The sequence below is a fragment of the Rattus norvegicus genome, chromosome 15 (genome assembly GCF_021556685.1).
Source record: "Rattus norvegicus strain SHRSP/BbbUtx chromosome 15, alternate assembly SHRSP_T2T, whole genome shotgun sequence".
In the NCBI taxonomy this organism is placed as follows: Eukaryota; Metazoa; Chordata; class Mammalia; order Rodentia; family Muridae; genus Rattus; species Rattus norvegicus.
The window spans coordinates 106,025,261-106,039,192 of NC_141548.1; the positions used below are offsets into that span (position 1 = coordinate 106,025,261).

Below are 13,932 nucleotides of genomic sequence, written 5' to 3' on the forward strand. Positions count from 1 at the left end.
AGCACCAAGGACATCAAGGTAGGGGATCACCAGTATAAATAGCACCAGACAGGAAGAAACTCACAGGTCTCTTTGAAAGCTGGGTAGAATAATGTGTGCTAAGCATATGATGTGAAGTACTAAGCAGTAACTTTCTGTTGCTCTGGTCCTGTGGGTTATCATAATATTTACTTCAGAGCTAGGCAGGGTGAGGAATATACATGTAGCTTTCCCTGGAGCCAGCCCTTACTAATTAAGCTCAGTAGTTTATCCACCTCTCCACATGCACCGTGAATATCATTCTACAGGTAGGCAATGCATATATGTACATACATACATACATACATACATACATACATACATAATCCTCCTCAATTAATTTGGGTCTTAGACTTAACATTTATTTGTTCACTTGTTATCAATTGAAAGTTCACTCCTTTGTAGATCTTCTCAATGGTTAGGACTACTAGTTCCCATGTAGTAGGACTATAGGCAGGTGCCATTCATTTATGTTTCACATATATCTTACACACATATCCTAAAAGTAATTTTATACAATGTTATTAGCATGCTTGGGTTTTGACTGTGACTTGTTACATGAAATCTGGTGTGACTTCCTCCATTTGTGGTGTTGTGTTGGTACTAAAAAGAATTCAAAGTCTGGCATTGGTTTGGATTAGGGATCCTAACCAGTGTCATTAGTACCATTTCACCTTTAAGAGGTTACCCCCTCCTTTAGAACATAAGCAAGCTCTGTAGGCACAGAATTGCTTTACCTCAGTGCCTAGACCAACTTAGGTTTTGGGAAGGTAAGGATGAATAAGACGTCAAAGAGGAGAGGAAGAAGGGAAGAGGAGAAGGGGGAAGAAAGCAGAAAGGAAAGGAGGTAGCTGAGAACAAGAAACTTGCCTTTGCTTTTGCTAATTCTGGAAAATATTGGGTAAATTTTATGGTTAAGATATTTACATACTAATTTAGAAGTAGTTCAAAATAACCAAGTAACCAGGTAACTAATTAACTTTTAGTGGTGCTGGGGATTGAACCCAGGACTTTTTTCATGCTCAGCAACACTCAGGCCCTGAGCTATACCACAGACACCACTTGTAACTCCTATGTGTGTTTTATCTACATGGCTGGTTAAGATTGAGATGATGGTACGTCGGTGACAGGTTTTACCTCTGGGAGCTGCAATTCCCCTCCTTCTGCTTGACCCCGAGGTAGATACCTTTGAAAATCCTTTATTTTCTTCCTTTGCTGACCTTTTGAAAGTCTAAAGACTAGGCTCTTCATGGTTGGAAAGGACATGAGGTGAGACTACTCTGCTCCCCTGTCCTTGCATACTCATCTGACTCTCAATGACAGGTTTCTGCAATGCAACAGTGACAGTTCCAAATTTAGTCTATGTCAATTCTCAGATCCAAGATACTTGAAATGTATCATTTGTTCTCTTCGTGATGGAGCAGGAAACAATCGCCCACTCCCCCACACCTAGGTTGAGGAAGACTTTGAGTACCCAACCCTCTGCTTCCATTTTCCAAGTGCTGGGAATACAGTGATGCACTACTACACCTAGTTTTATGTGGTTCTGGGGGTCAAACACAGCATTCTATGCATGCTTGGTAAGCAAGTAAGCCACACCCACAGTCCCTACCTCTCGTTTATCATCTACCATATTCCATATGATTTGAAAATGGCGAAGATCATTGTAACTCAAAAGCTGGTCCTCTTCAGTGGAATAAAACAAAGAGAAATTCTCCACAATTATGGCTAGGAAAAAAATCAGATGTTAGACAAATATGCTAATCTGTCGTTTTTTAGAAAAAGTAAAACATCTATTATAAATAATAAATGTTATCACTCACATTATAAAGCCAATTTCTCAAAGTGCTTTCAGTACAGTTTCCAAGCTGGCATGCCGCTCACTTGAACTAAGCTATTTATTCAGCACTTGCCTTTCCAAAACATGAGGGTCATGGGCTCAAAGGCACTCTGGTTAGACATTCATGCCAGCTGGCTGCTACTCTTACTTCAGAGTTCCAGGATATTTTTAAGGGTCATATTGGGTCTGGATGGCCCCACAGCTGGGTGAACAAAGTATATCTTTAAAAACCAAACTGATATTTCGAGGCGGTAAAAGTAGCCCTCCCTGATTTGTGTTCAGCCTGATCCATGGGAAGAGCTCTTTGGGAATTAATGAGCATAATAAATAGGACAATTCTTTAAACTGCAATCAACTGCCATTTCCATGCCTTTCAAAGGTCTTTTCAGCTCCTGGGTTGAGAGGCAACAATTTATAATTAATGCCATGAAACACCCGCCCCAAGCAATCCAGGATAATTACTCGAAAATTGTACATAATTATCCAAGTACCTGAGTTTGAAGAGATGGAAAAATAATTCCATGAACATCTCTTACCTACAAGTAGATTCAGCATGATGTAGGCGATGATGACATAGAATGAGCAGAAGTACATAAGTGCCCCTGCATAATTGCCACAGTCTGTTGCCCAATATGTAAATTCATCAGGAGTACAAAATGGAGGCTGAACCTGTGGGCCAGTGGGGGACATGGAGGGCATTGAAGGGAGGGGATGGCACAGATTTCTTCTGACTTTGGTGCTCAATGAATCTATTCTTGACAGTATGAGATGTAGTTAGTTTAAAGCCATCAAGCAAAAGCCACAAATGTCGGACACACACATCATTTGCAGCAGAACCCTGCAAGAGTATTTCATCATGCTATGCTTTTGGTCCTGTAGATGACCCAATTAAATTGTCATTGATAGAAACAAAATGCAAGTGAACAGGTTTCCTCAGGGACATAAGCTTCACATCCCAACAGCCCCTGGGGTCAAACTTTAGGAAGTCAAATAAAGAGAAACTTTATTTTTTTAACTTAAGCAATGGATTAATTTGTGTGGAGTAGACCACACATACCAAATTCACATTCAAGTTGTGTAAGGACTAGTCCTCAGTCCTGAGGCACCAAAATTAGATGTTATAGAAATGTATAAGGTTCCGATTATGTAAAGCCTTTGCATTCTGTGGGGCCCATTGAAATTCGAATCCTTCTGTGATACTCTGCTGGTTTCTCTCAACCAGATAATTAGTGCTGCCTTCTGTATCCCCACATACTCTTCTGGGAGCCTATATAGGATTTATTTAATTCTGCCTTGGGTTATACCTGATTGGATAAATTTGGTTTCCACTTTCCATGTTTCAAACTCTCTAGACTCTACTATGTGGTATATTTGTGCCAAGTGTTAGGGATAGACTAACAATAAAGACACACCCCTGTTCCTGACAGCTGACAACAGTTTAACTTCACAGTTTCCAGCACAAGAAGCATTAGCTTCATGTGGTAATTTAAATTTAATTCATATTAATTAACATTAAGCAAAAATAAATGCAATGTAAAGCAGTTTTTAAGATGCACTGGTTACACTTGAGTAGCTCAGTACTGAGTCCCATGTGGCTTTCTGCTTCGACAGCACATGCTCCCTCATAGAATATCTGTAGGACATCATTGGTGTCTATGAGCTGGGAGGAAGGAGAAATAAGGTTGACTCTAGAACTCTTCTAGAACTAGTATGCATGTCCAAACAAGGAATATAGGGAGTTGTAGAATATATAACCCACAGTTTTAATTGTGTGCAAAAATGCCTAAAGAAGCAAGCATTAACACTATGACCCAAGGATGATACAGACTTACTAGATAGAAAGCAGGATATCAAAAGGGAAGAATGGCTCAGACTACATGACATACATGCCTTGTGGAACCTTTGTACATGGAAAGCCTTGTACATGGCCCAGGATGAACCAGGGACGTAGTGAGTGTTCGATGAATGCATTAAATAAATATCATTATTTTGATTGCTAAGCTATGAAGGATAGGCAGGAAAGAACAGTGCTCATTCTTAAATATGATTATAATAATGTTAGTTATGTTAAGTGAATATTTTATTCTTTATATTTATATCTTGTAATGTTCAAAGTGCAACTTATGGACTAGACAGCCAGAATATTTTCCTTGATACAAGGATACCATTGCCATGTGCACATGAGTGTATGTTGAGGAACTGATAATAATAAGTGGATATTTACCATACAATCATGCATAATCTTATTCCAGTCTTCCCCTGTGACAATTCGGAACAATACAGTAATGGCTTTGCCAGCTGAAGAAAAATTGGCATGCCTAATTTAAGAAAAGAAAACAGAATGAAGACTTCATGACTTGTCATTGTCTTGAGGCAGTATTAGCAGTCACCACCCAAACATGTGACATTTGCAAACCTGGTTGCCAGGTTACTGGTACCAAACTTAAAACCCTTCTGCTGCCATATAAACCTTCCTGCAAGTATAGATGCCCAATGAGCAAAAACTTTCACAGGACCATCAACTTACTAGCTTTGAACTGAACAACTGAGTTCTTACTTTGACTACTAAGAAATAATTCCTCCATTGGGTCATAGAAGGAGACTCAGCCATGTGCCAAATAAATCACCTACCAGTGAGACATTTGCATGTATTTTGTATTTGAACTTTTAAGAGAACAACAGCAGATGCTTTTATAATGTGGATGATGAGCTTTTGGAAATGTTTCTTTCACAGCAGAGTGATTTGGAAGGTTCTAACTTTCTACACTTTGCTGAAAAAGAAAATCATCTAAAAACTGATTTAAGTCCTGCCCCCTCCAACACACACACACACACACACACACACACACACACACACACACACACACACACACACACACAGAGAGAGAGAGAGAGAGAGAGAGAGAGAGAGAGAGAGAGAGAGAGAGATACATGGGTAAAGAAAAATACTGAAATCAGGAGTTGTTATTCCTGACAGTGGGTAGAATTATTAAACCTTCTTGTTTGGTTTTTGCATTTCCCAAGGGTTCTAAAATAAGTATGCTTATCTTTGTCGACTGTAAAATGCCATTTAAAATGTGTATATTTTATTTTCTAACAGATTACTTCCCTTTTATACCACTCCTAAGTCTTTAATGGTCAAAAAACACCTAAGTTTGTGATTGGTGATTTTATTACTAAGATGTTTGCTTGGAAAATAAATAGGAAGACAAATACATGCTGACCTGTTAATGTTCTCTCCATACTTTACAGTGCCAAACAGAACCACCCCAGCAAAGGCATAGCACAGCAGCAAGAGAAACATTCCTACGATGATAAAGAAGCTCTTGTACATGCTGACAACCACAGTCAAAAGGAGCATCTTTAATGTCACCTGCAGATGAAGAAGGGTGAAGAATCAGGGCAGATGGAGAGAGGAAGACAGGAGGTGGGAGAACAGTTATTTCAAGCTGAGGAGTACCTGGCTGGTGAATAATATATAAGCAGGTTGGCTACATACTGATTCCCAAGTACTTCATTTGAGAGTTGTTTCCTATTAGATATTAAATCTAAATATTATTCAAAAACCATCTGGCATTGTAAAATCTTATTCATACTTCAAACAGTTCAGTCACTCCAGAGAAATTAATTAAATTTAACAACACAAGCTTCTTAGACTTCCATTTCCTCTTCCTTTGAAACCTAGACACCTATAAAGTCAACACATTATTGGCCTATAGCAAGTAAATTTACTGTTCTCCCATAGACTTTCTAAAAACCTAATGTAATGCTGGTTTAATGCTAAATAACCACCAATTGTTAAACCTTCCAATTACATGGATATGTGGAATCCATTTGTGAAATAATGCTAATGACAAAAAGAAACAATATCCCTTAAATGGAGATCACAGGTGTGTGTGTGTGTGTGTGTGTGTGTGTGTGTGTGTGTGTGTGTGTGTGTGTGTGTGTGTTAGCATTCCATACTAGCAGGGAATATAAATCAATTGAGAATAAGGGAAACACTATCATCAATTATAAACTTTCTCTGTAATAAAGTTAATTAAAAAACACAAATTAGGGTACATTAGGAATGACATTGGCTTTTGGTTTCAGAGGCAACATGTTTTCTTTCATTTATGATTGTGTTTACTCAGCAAATATGATGAATAAAATAACAGGAAATATAGTCAAAGAAAATTAAGGTACAGATTCAATGCAATATTTAATATTTATTAGTCTTGACTTATGATGTTTAGTACTTTGTTAAATATATCAACTAGTTTGGCTGCAGTCTGTTGGCATCAGTGACTCAATGCTTATGTGACATTTGAGAGAATTCTGCATGATGGACTTACATGCTTTCCACAGATGGAGAAAAATCTAAAGACAATCACACAGGCTCCCATCATGTAGGTGTATGCATTCTGAAATTTAAACAAAAGACAGTTTTTTACAATTTGCAAAAAAGGTCTTGTTATGGTTTTATTTTAAGTCTTCTGTGAAGTCTAGTGAATAATTAGTTTAATAAAATGTGAAAATTCCTATAAGAAATTTATCTGAAATAAAGGTACTGAAAAGGTCACTGCAAAAACTCATGAATAAATATTAGATTTAGAATCAAATCTCAAACAAAACTTTAGGTTTTGTTTTGTTCAACTAGATTCTGTATTTTGAAATTCATTTCACATGAAGCAGTAATAAGCCCTTTTAAGGATAGGGCAAGAAATGTACAGGGTGACCCTGAAGGGGGTTGGGACTGTATCTGGGCTGGTAGAAGTCTTGTCTTAACATGTATGAGGCCCTGGGTTCAATCTCTCAATGTGTAAACCCAGTTGTGGTGATGTCTGTAATCCCTGTATTTGGGAACTGGAGGCAGGAAGGTCAGAAATTTAAGGTCTTGACTACATAATGACTTCAAGGCTAGCCCAGGATACATGGGGTGGGGCCTAATTTTCAACAAAACCAATACTCACAGGCAGTTTTTGTTTGTTTGTTTGTTTGCTTGCTTTGTTTTGTTTTGTTTTGTTAGTTCAGTTCCCTGTTCATGAATCAAACCATTTTAGAAAAGCACCTCAGCCCCAGCTAAGGATTGCATCAGTTTCCTCTTCCAATGTGTGCTTAGGGCCAGAGATCACTCCGTGCTTTCTGATTCACAAGGCTTCTTCTGGGAAACAAAGATGCCACTGGCCACAGCATAACAACGGTGACATTCAGCTGATGCCAAAGCATGAGCATTCTCCAGGAGCTGCCTAGCCAAACAACAACAGTCCCAGATGGGTCCCTGGGAAGGGGGTCCACTGAGCTTCTTGGTGAGGCACAAGGACAAGAATGTGGGCACATAGCCGTGTTGGAAGGAACACTTTCCTTCCCAGCAGTCCACTGCAAAATATGGCAAAGAATGATTCCTTTTCTCAGACCAGAGGTTCTTCTCAGGGGAAGAACAAAAGCAGTCAAGTAGAATAGGGAGGGCTTAGAATTTCTTCCGTGGGGATATTTGAGATTAGGCCTGCTGTATTTTTCCATTTAGTGAATAGCATTTAGTCAAAGGTCTGTCTAGATAAACTAAGCATAGTTAGAACATGTTTTTCTGCTTTATCTTCCCATGTCAGTTGAGGAATTACTGTAGACACCTTAAGTCTTGACATCCTAGAAGTCATGACAACCACAGCCCCTGGGATGATGACTGGATAATTTTCACATGGACCCCAAAGTCTTAAGAAGACTTATGTTCCCACTTCAGCAAACCTTGTGCTGTCTTATTTCATGGCATGGGTCGTGCTTCAGGCACAGAACTCTGCCTTTGTCCAGTCCCTGCCTCTTTCCATCCTAGCTAAGGGTCTCTGAAATGTTCTGTAAATGGAGCCCAGCTGCTTGTAGGGAAATGCCTTCCAGGACCTCTTTGATGACGCCGTTACTCAATCCTTACTGTTGTCATGGACCCTAATAGGATCTCCTTCATCTTTTCCAGCATACCCATAGCGCTCATTGGTTTGTGAGCACACAATGATGATCTCTCTAGGTTTTTAGACTACAAAGTTTATTAGTGCAGCGGATACCTTTGTTTTGCATATTATTTCCTTCTTGATCTTCCTTCAGGGTCATCATTATGTTTTGTTGAAGGAACTGAACATAGGTGCTTTAAACAGATTCTAATGCTGAAGGCAACCAGTGGTTAAAGAAGGCCACTCACTACACGTGTGACTACCACAGATCCATACTACAACAAGCCCCTTCTGATAGCAAATGGGTTCTATGAGTACTGGATACTTCCTGCCATGCCTCAATTATGAAAGGCAATGGGAGAATGGGGAACACTGGTAATGGCAATCACTGGGACTGTAGAATGTTAATGAGATGGTGACACTGTCTTTAAGACTTATACACTCTAGGTCTTTGAAGATCCATGATTTGCCTGTGTGAAAAGTATATGTGTATGCACATATACATGTCTATGTGTATGCATTTGCAAACATATCCCAGGGCTCTCAAAATTAAAACTGGGATGTAGGGAGTTTGATATAATGCCCAAGAGTGGCTGGTATGGAATGAAGAGACTGGGAAATGGCTTGAACTGGAGAAAAGCTGAACTATCAACTAAGGTAAAGTGTGATGATGTACTTACCAGCAGAGCAAAATGGAGCACCACCCACACAACACCAAGAGACGTCACCAAGAGATCATATCGGTTTCTTCTGCTTTGCCAGAAACCAGCTGGTGACATTGCTATGATCTTCATTGTAACCTAGAGAAAGCAAGCAAAGAGGACACAGGGCAAGTGTTTAGGCATGTTTAAATCAATTAGATTTAATCATCATATAATTAATCATCAGCATTTAATATATACATATATATAGTTAATATAAGATACATCATTTTAAAGCCAAGTAGCCTGCATCTATTCATCTATTATCCACACTCTTTCCTGTGGATTCATAGCTAAATAGTCATTGCAGGTCATTTTTTCTGCCTTGAGTACAAAACTGTATTTTGGAAAACATCAGTCAGTTTACAGCAAAAGGATAATCCACTTGAATTTCAAAGAAGATTGTATGGCAAATAGATGAGACATAGGGGACAGCATTTTAAGATGACCTTGTCTGGGCTGCTGGCATATTTACACTGTGTTGTAATCTGAATCCCTGAATAGCAGTGACTTAAACATTCAAACCCTGTTTCTAGGCAGGCTAATGCTCAGACACAACAATTGGCAGGAGTGTTTCTCCGATTAGAAAAATTGGAAATATAAAGTGAAGTCTTTCTGACGTTAATCAGAACAGCCAGAAGGGAGGTGTACTCAGAGAATGTACCCTGGTCATGAAACCTACCCACCAAAGACTTTAAAAACCAGGGAGCAGGGAGCTAGAAGTAGGTGACATCAAAAGGGGGCCTTCATTCCCTTTTAGTTGTTCCTAGCTTCCCCCAGGGAGGCAGATTTATTACCTCTAAGACAAAGATGAAGGTGAACACGACCGACATGGTTGCCAAAGGAACTGTCACAGGATCCTCAACATCCCACTGCGACCAGGAGAACACAAGTTACTGCCACGTTCACCAGATAGATTTTTCTCTCTCTGCTACTCAGCATATATATATATATATGCCAGTTATTACTACAGACCAGAGGCTGCAAATGGCAATGTTTGCAACACTCCTGCAAGTACCAGGGATGTGAAATCACTCCAGAAATCTCAAGGAGAAACAATACCTTGACAGATAGCAACACAGACTGGGCCAGAACCAGCAACGCAATTGTCCTTTTAAAAAACGGATGCTGGGTTATGTCATACATTTTAGCTCTAAATCCATCATTATCTGAAAGAAAGAAAGAAAGGTTTAGTTGAGGGTGCTTTAGATATGGCCAGATTCACTTTCTTGTCTTTCATAGTCTTTAATGTCTGTCTTCAAACCCATTACAGTCTTCCCTTCCGGTTCAATCTATTATGAAGTGCTTTGGAGGAATGGCTGGTGCTGGATATCGAAACGACAGCACATAGCACCAACCATATTGAAAGAAGAAGCGCATCATTCAAGTCCTGGTAGCTTAGTACATTTCCCTCATATCTAAAAGGTAAACACAAATATATTTTATTTAAAAATTCAGGTTTTTTTCATTAAGGCTTATGCAGAGAGAGCACTGAAGCACAGCCTTTGGGTGACTGATTTTAATAGCCTCAAGAAGAGATCAGCAGTTTGGAGTCTGTTTCAATATTAACTTATGCACAACCCCCTAGTGGCCTCACGATTATTATTTTAATTTAAATCTGAGGCTCTTAGGGAAGCAGGAACACTAGTGCCCAACATGAATAAAATCAGAACATCTTTGATACCCGGCCGAGGTGGGAGATGAAGAGGCTGTGCGATCTTCAATCTGCTCTTGAGATCTTCCCATCTTCTCTGATCTACCGTCAGCAGGGCTGTCCCCTTGGAAACAAAGGAAACAGTAGAGGGAAGAGGAAATGAGCAATGTGGACTGGATGGCTTTACAGGCAGACCAATGTGGGGACCTGAAAGAAAATAGTCTGCAAGAACCATAGTGGTTGGAGAGACATGGTCAGAATGAGTGACCCATAATGACAGGCATTCCAGCAGGGATGGGTGCATACTGGGGGCATTCAGCAGTTTCCAGGGGTGTCCCATTGAATACCTGTAACATTTGGGCTTGAGAAAGTTTCAAGAATGTTTTCTACATACTAGCTGTGGCTAGTTTAGTTTTATAGTAGCCAATGAGATATCTGAGTAGCTGCTGGAAGAGGGCATTTGTTCTTTATACATCTTTTAAAAAAAATCAGTTCAATAGCTGCAATTATAAAACTATTTTTAGCAGATGAGTCATAGAATTTTCCTCTTCCAGAAATAAATGGTATGATAATTTGCTAGATGTTATAAAGAAGAGTACTTGATAAAAATGCACATAAATGATATTGCATTGTATTATTCTGTATTTGATTTATTATACTACATTGCAGAGGTAGACATATAATTAAAGAGCTAAGGTTGAGGGGAAACTCACTCCCTTTCTCTACTTCCTTCTGTAGAGATAACAACTGTCCTGTCAGGGAACATCTCCCTAGCTTGGCTTTCAGAATTGTGTGCTTTCTGACTGTATAAGTACAGAAGAAAAAATTGTTTCTAATTTCTAAATTATTGGGACGAATTATATCCAATGTGTATTTATTTATGAAGAATTTCTTTACCTTTAAAAATGTCAATATTTGTTTGTGTGCATGAATGCAGTTGTGCACACACACACACACACACACACACACACACACACACACTGGTAATAGCACACATTTCAAGGTCAGAAATACAGTAAGAGTCTGTGCTTTCTTCCCTCCCTGTGGGTTCTAGGGATTGAACTCAGATCATCAGCTTGGAGGGAGTGCCTTCATTAGATCCATTCGCCTGTTCCCCAAATTTTTCTTTAAAGATTTATTTTATTTTATGTGTTTTGCCTGCATGTTGTATTTATGGAAGTTACATGCACAGTGCCCATGAAGTTTGGAAGAATATGTTGAATCTTCTAAAACTGGAGTTATGGGTACACATGTGAACACACACACACACACACACACACACACACACACACACACACACACACACTTATATAATTAGAACCTTTTATTTCCAACCAACAAATCAAGTTTGTGATATCTGGAAAAGTGGCTGCTAACTTCTGCCTCCTTCTTGGCATCTGTTTGGCCTGACACATCATAATCCCAAACAAGTTGTCACTTCCTGACTCTTTTAGGACATAACTATGGTGTTGGAAGCAAAGAATCCTCAGTAATTCATAGCTATTTCAAGACTGGCATATAATTACACAGTGCTTCCTGTTATTGAGCATTGTACACTGGGTCACTCATGCTGCTGACTGGTGAGCTGCCCTGAAGCTCAGTCCTCTTGCATCCAGGGCCCTTCCAGGGACCCCTAACCACCCTTGGACTGGCAGTACCTCATTTCCCTGGCAAATGTGCTGATAAGCTCCTTCCTATATTCTGGAATTCCCAGTGTCTGCTCCACCACATGGCTCAAAGGCATCTAAAAGGACACATCTTTCTCTTTCTGCCTGCTATTAAACGGAACACGCTGGAGGGTTAGAGTATCTCATTTATGAACATGCTAAAAAAGTAAAATAAAGGGACTGGGTAACATGGTTGCTGCTGCTCTTGGAGACCATCTTTCTGAGAGTTGGAGTAGTACTGGGGTCAAAGGGAGATTTTAAAATTGTAGTCTTTGAAAGGCTGAATGGAATGAAATGCTCATTAGGTGCACATCAAAGGTGGCAGTTGACTAAGTTACTGGCACCACACACATTGAACATGGGGACGGTGAATGATACAGTCTCTCATGTAGCCACACAAACTAAAGAGCTCTTGCATGAACACATGGGAATCGGCCATCACTGTGCACAACTGAACAGCAGGAACTTCACAGGAAAATGGAGCCTTTTACTTTAGAGGCTTCAACACTCTTACATTAGAAGAATCACAGACCCTGTAGTCATAGGAAAAGAGTCAGACTTTGGCCCCAAGTGGTTTTCTCGCCCACAAATTGCAGCATCTTGAGAGATGGCAGAAGCTTCTTCTGTATAGTGAGTCCTCAAAGCTTGTATGCATTTAAGTGTGATTCCCCCAGATAGAACTCCCAAGAGACAGTTTAACCAGCCTTGCCCAGAACAATTGCCAAGGGGACACTTCCCTTAAACTTGTGCACCATAGGAAACCACATTGCTGTTTCTATCCATGAGCTTTGAAACCATCATGAGAGCTGTTCTAACTGAAGCTGCTTCCTGAGTTCAGGAAATGTGTAAAATTTATATGGATTTAAAAAAAATCTTTTTAGTCTTTGAACTGTCCTTTACACTTTATATGGCTTCTACTTACCTTATCAAAATTCTGAGTTCATTCATTGAGTGACAAAGAAGCACACAATTCACAGTTTTGTAAAGGCAGGATGGACTACAATTAGAACATAACTTGAAACTATCATATTTTACTAACTCACTGTAAATCCTTCCCATCTGAACAATAGGAGATGTGTTTCTCAGCTGTGGGGAAATTACTGTTGCCATAAGGGTAAATCTGGGAAGAGAATTATACTCCTAAGGAACGGACCCAAACCACAGCAGTGAGGCAGTTAGCAAAAGAGTTTTACACAGGTTAGTTACATGAGTCACATTACAATTTAATGTGGCTCCATGCCGTGTATGAAAAAAAATTAGCTTAAAGCAAGGGCAAGAACAAAAATTAAGTCTGTGCTATTAATCTGAGAAGACTTACCTTGTTTTCATTGAAGTTAGCAATAACTACACCGACAAAAAGAGTCAGTCCAATCATGCAACCCAGGAATACGAAAACATGAATATAGATTCCATGGATCTGTGTAAATGAAAGATGTTATTTATCAGAGCCAATGGAAACCACCCTGGATATATTTAGAAAAATCCCATGTGGTTGCTTACCGGCCCCACACGATGAATAATGACATCTCTCACTTCTACCCAGCCTTTCAAGGACAGAACTTCAAACAATGCCAGCATAGCATTTCCCACATTGTCAAAGTTAAAGTTACGAGGATTTGCCCTGTAATTAGGAAAGCGGGATGTTGGATGAGAGTGCAATGCACCAGTGACCCAATACTTATAGTCTTCCTTCTTCCTTTCCTCTCTCCCTCCTTCCCTTCCCCTCTCTCTCTCTCCCTTCCTCCCTGTCTGTGCTCTCTCTCTCTCTCTCTCTCTCTCTCTCTCTCTCTCTCTCTTTCTCTCTCTCTCTCTTGATAGTGTTTCGATGTGTAGCCCTGGCTGTTCTATAACTTGCCTGTACACCAGGGTGGCCTCAAACTCACAGAAAACTGTCTGTCTTTGCTTCCCAAGTGCTGAGATTAAAGGCATGTTCCACCACTGCCCAGCTCTATAGCCCAGCTCTATAGCTGTTTTTAATTCTGGGTATAGAGCCTGGAAAATGGTTGGGTCATACAGCATTCATCTGCCAAGTTACAGAAACATGCCAGTATGCTGTAATTTATTATTATGTTCTTTTTGTCATGATGGATGCTCTCAAATTAAAGCTAAAGGCTCAAATCTATATCTAGTC

At 39.7% G+C, this 13,932-nt stretch overlaps 1 protein-coding gene across 7 annotated transcripts in view; it reads right to left on the bottom strand.

The window, feature by feature from the left end:
• The window catches only part of Nalcn (sodium leak channel, non-selective), a 352,387-nt gene that overhangs the window by 11,620 nt on the left and 326,835 nt on the right, over positions 1–13,932 (bottom strand). For 4 of the 7 annotated variants that reach the window (NM_001393694.1, NM_001393693.1, XM_087585083.1 and 1 more), the window contains 11 exon segments: positions 1,631–1,746; positions 2,395–2,527; positions 4,083–4,176; positions 5,083–5,231; positions 6,193–6,261; positions 8,460–8,579; positions 9,278–9,352; positions 9,543–9,649; positions 10,165–10,258; positions 13,120–13,218; positions 13,302–13,422. In NM_001393694.1, coding sequence (NP_001380623.1) covers positions 1,631–1,746; positions 2,395–2,527; positions 4,083–4,176; positions 5,083–5,231; positions 6,193–6,261; positions 8,460–8,579; positions 9,278–9,352; positions 9,543–9,649; positions 10,165–10,258; positions 13,120–13,218; positions 13,302–13,422 — 1,177 coding nt within the window. 7 annotated transcript variants of the gene reach the window in all.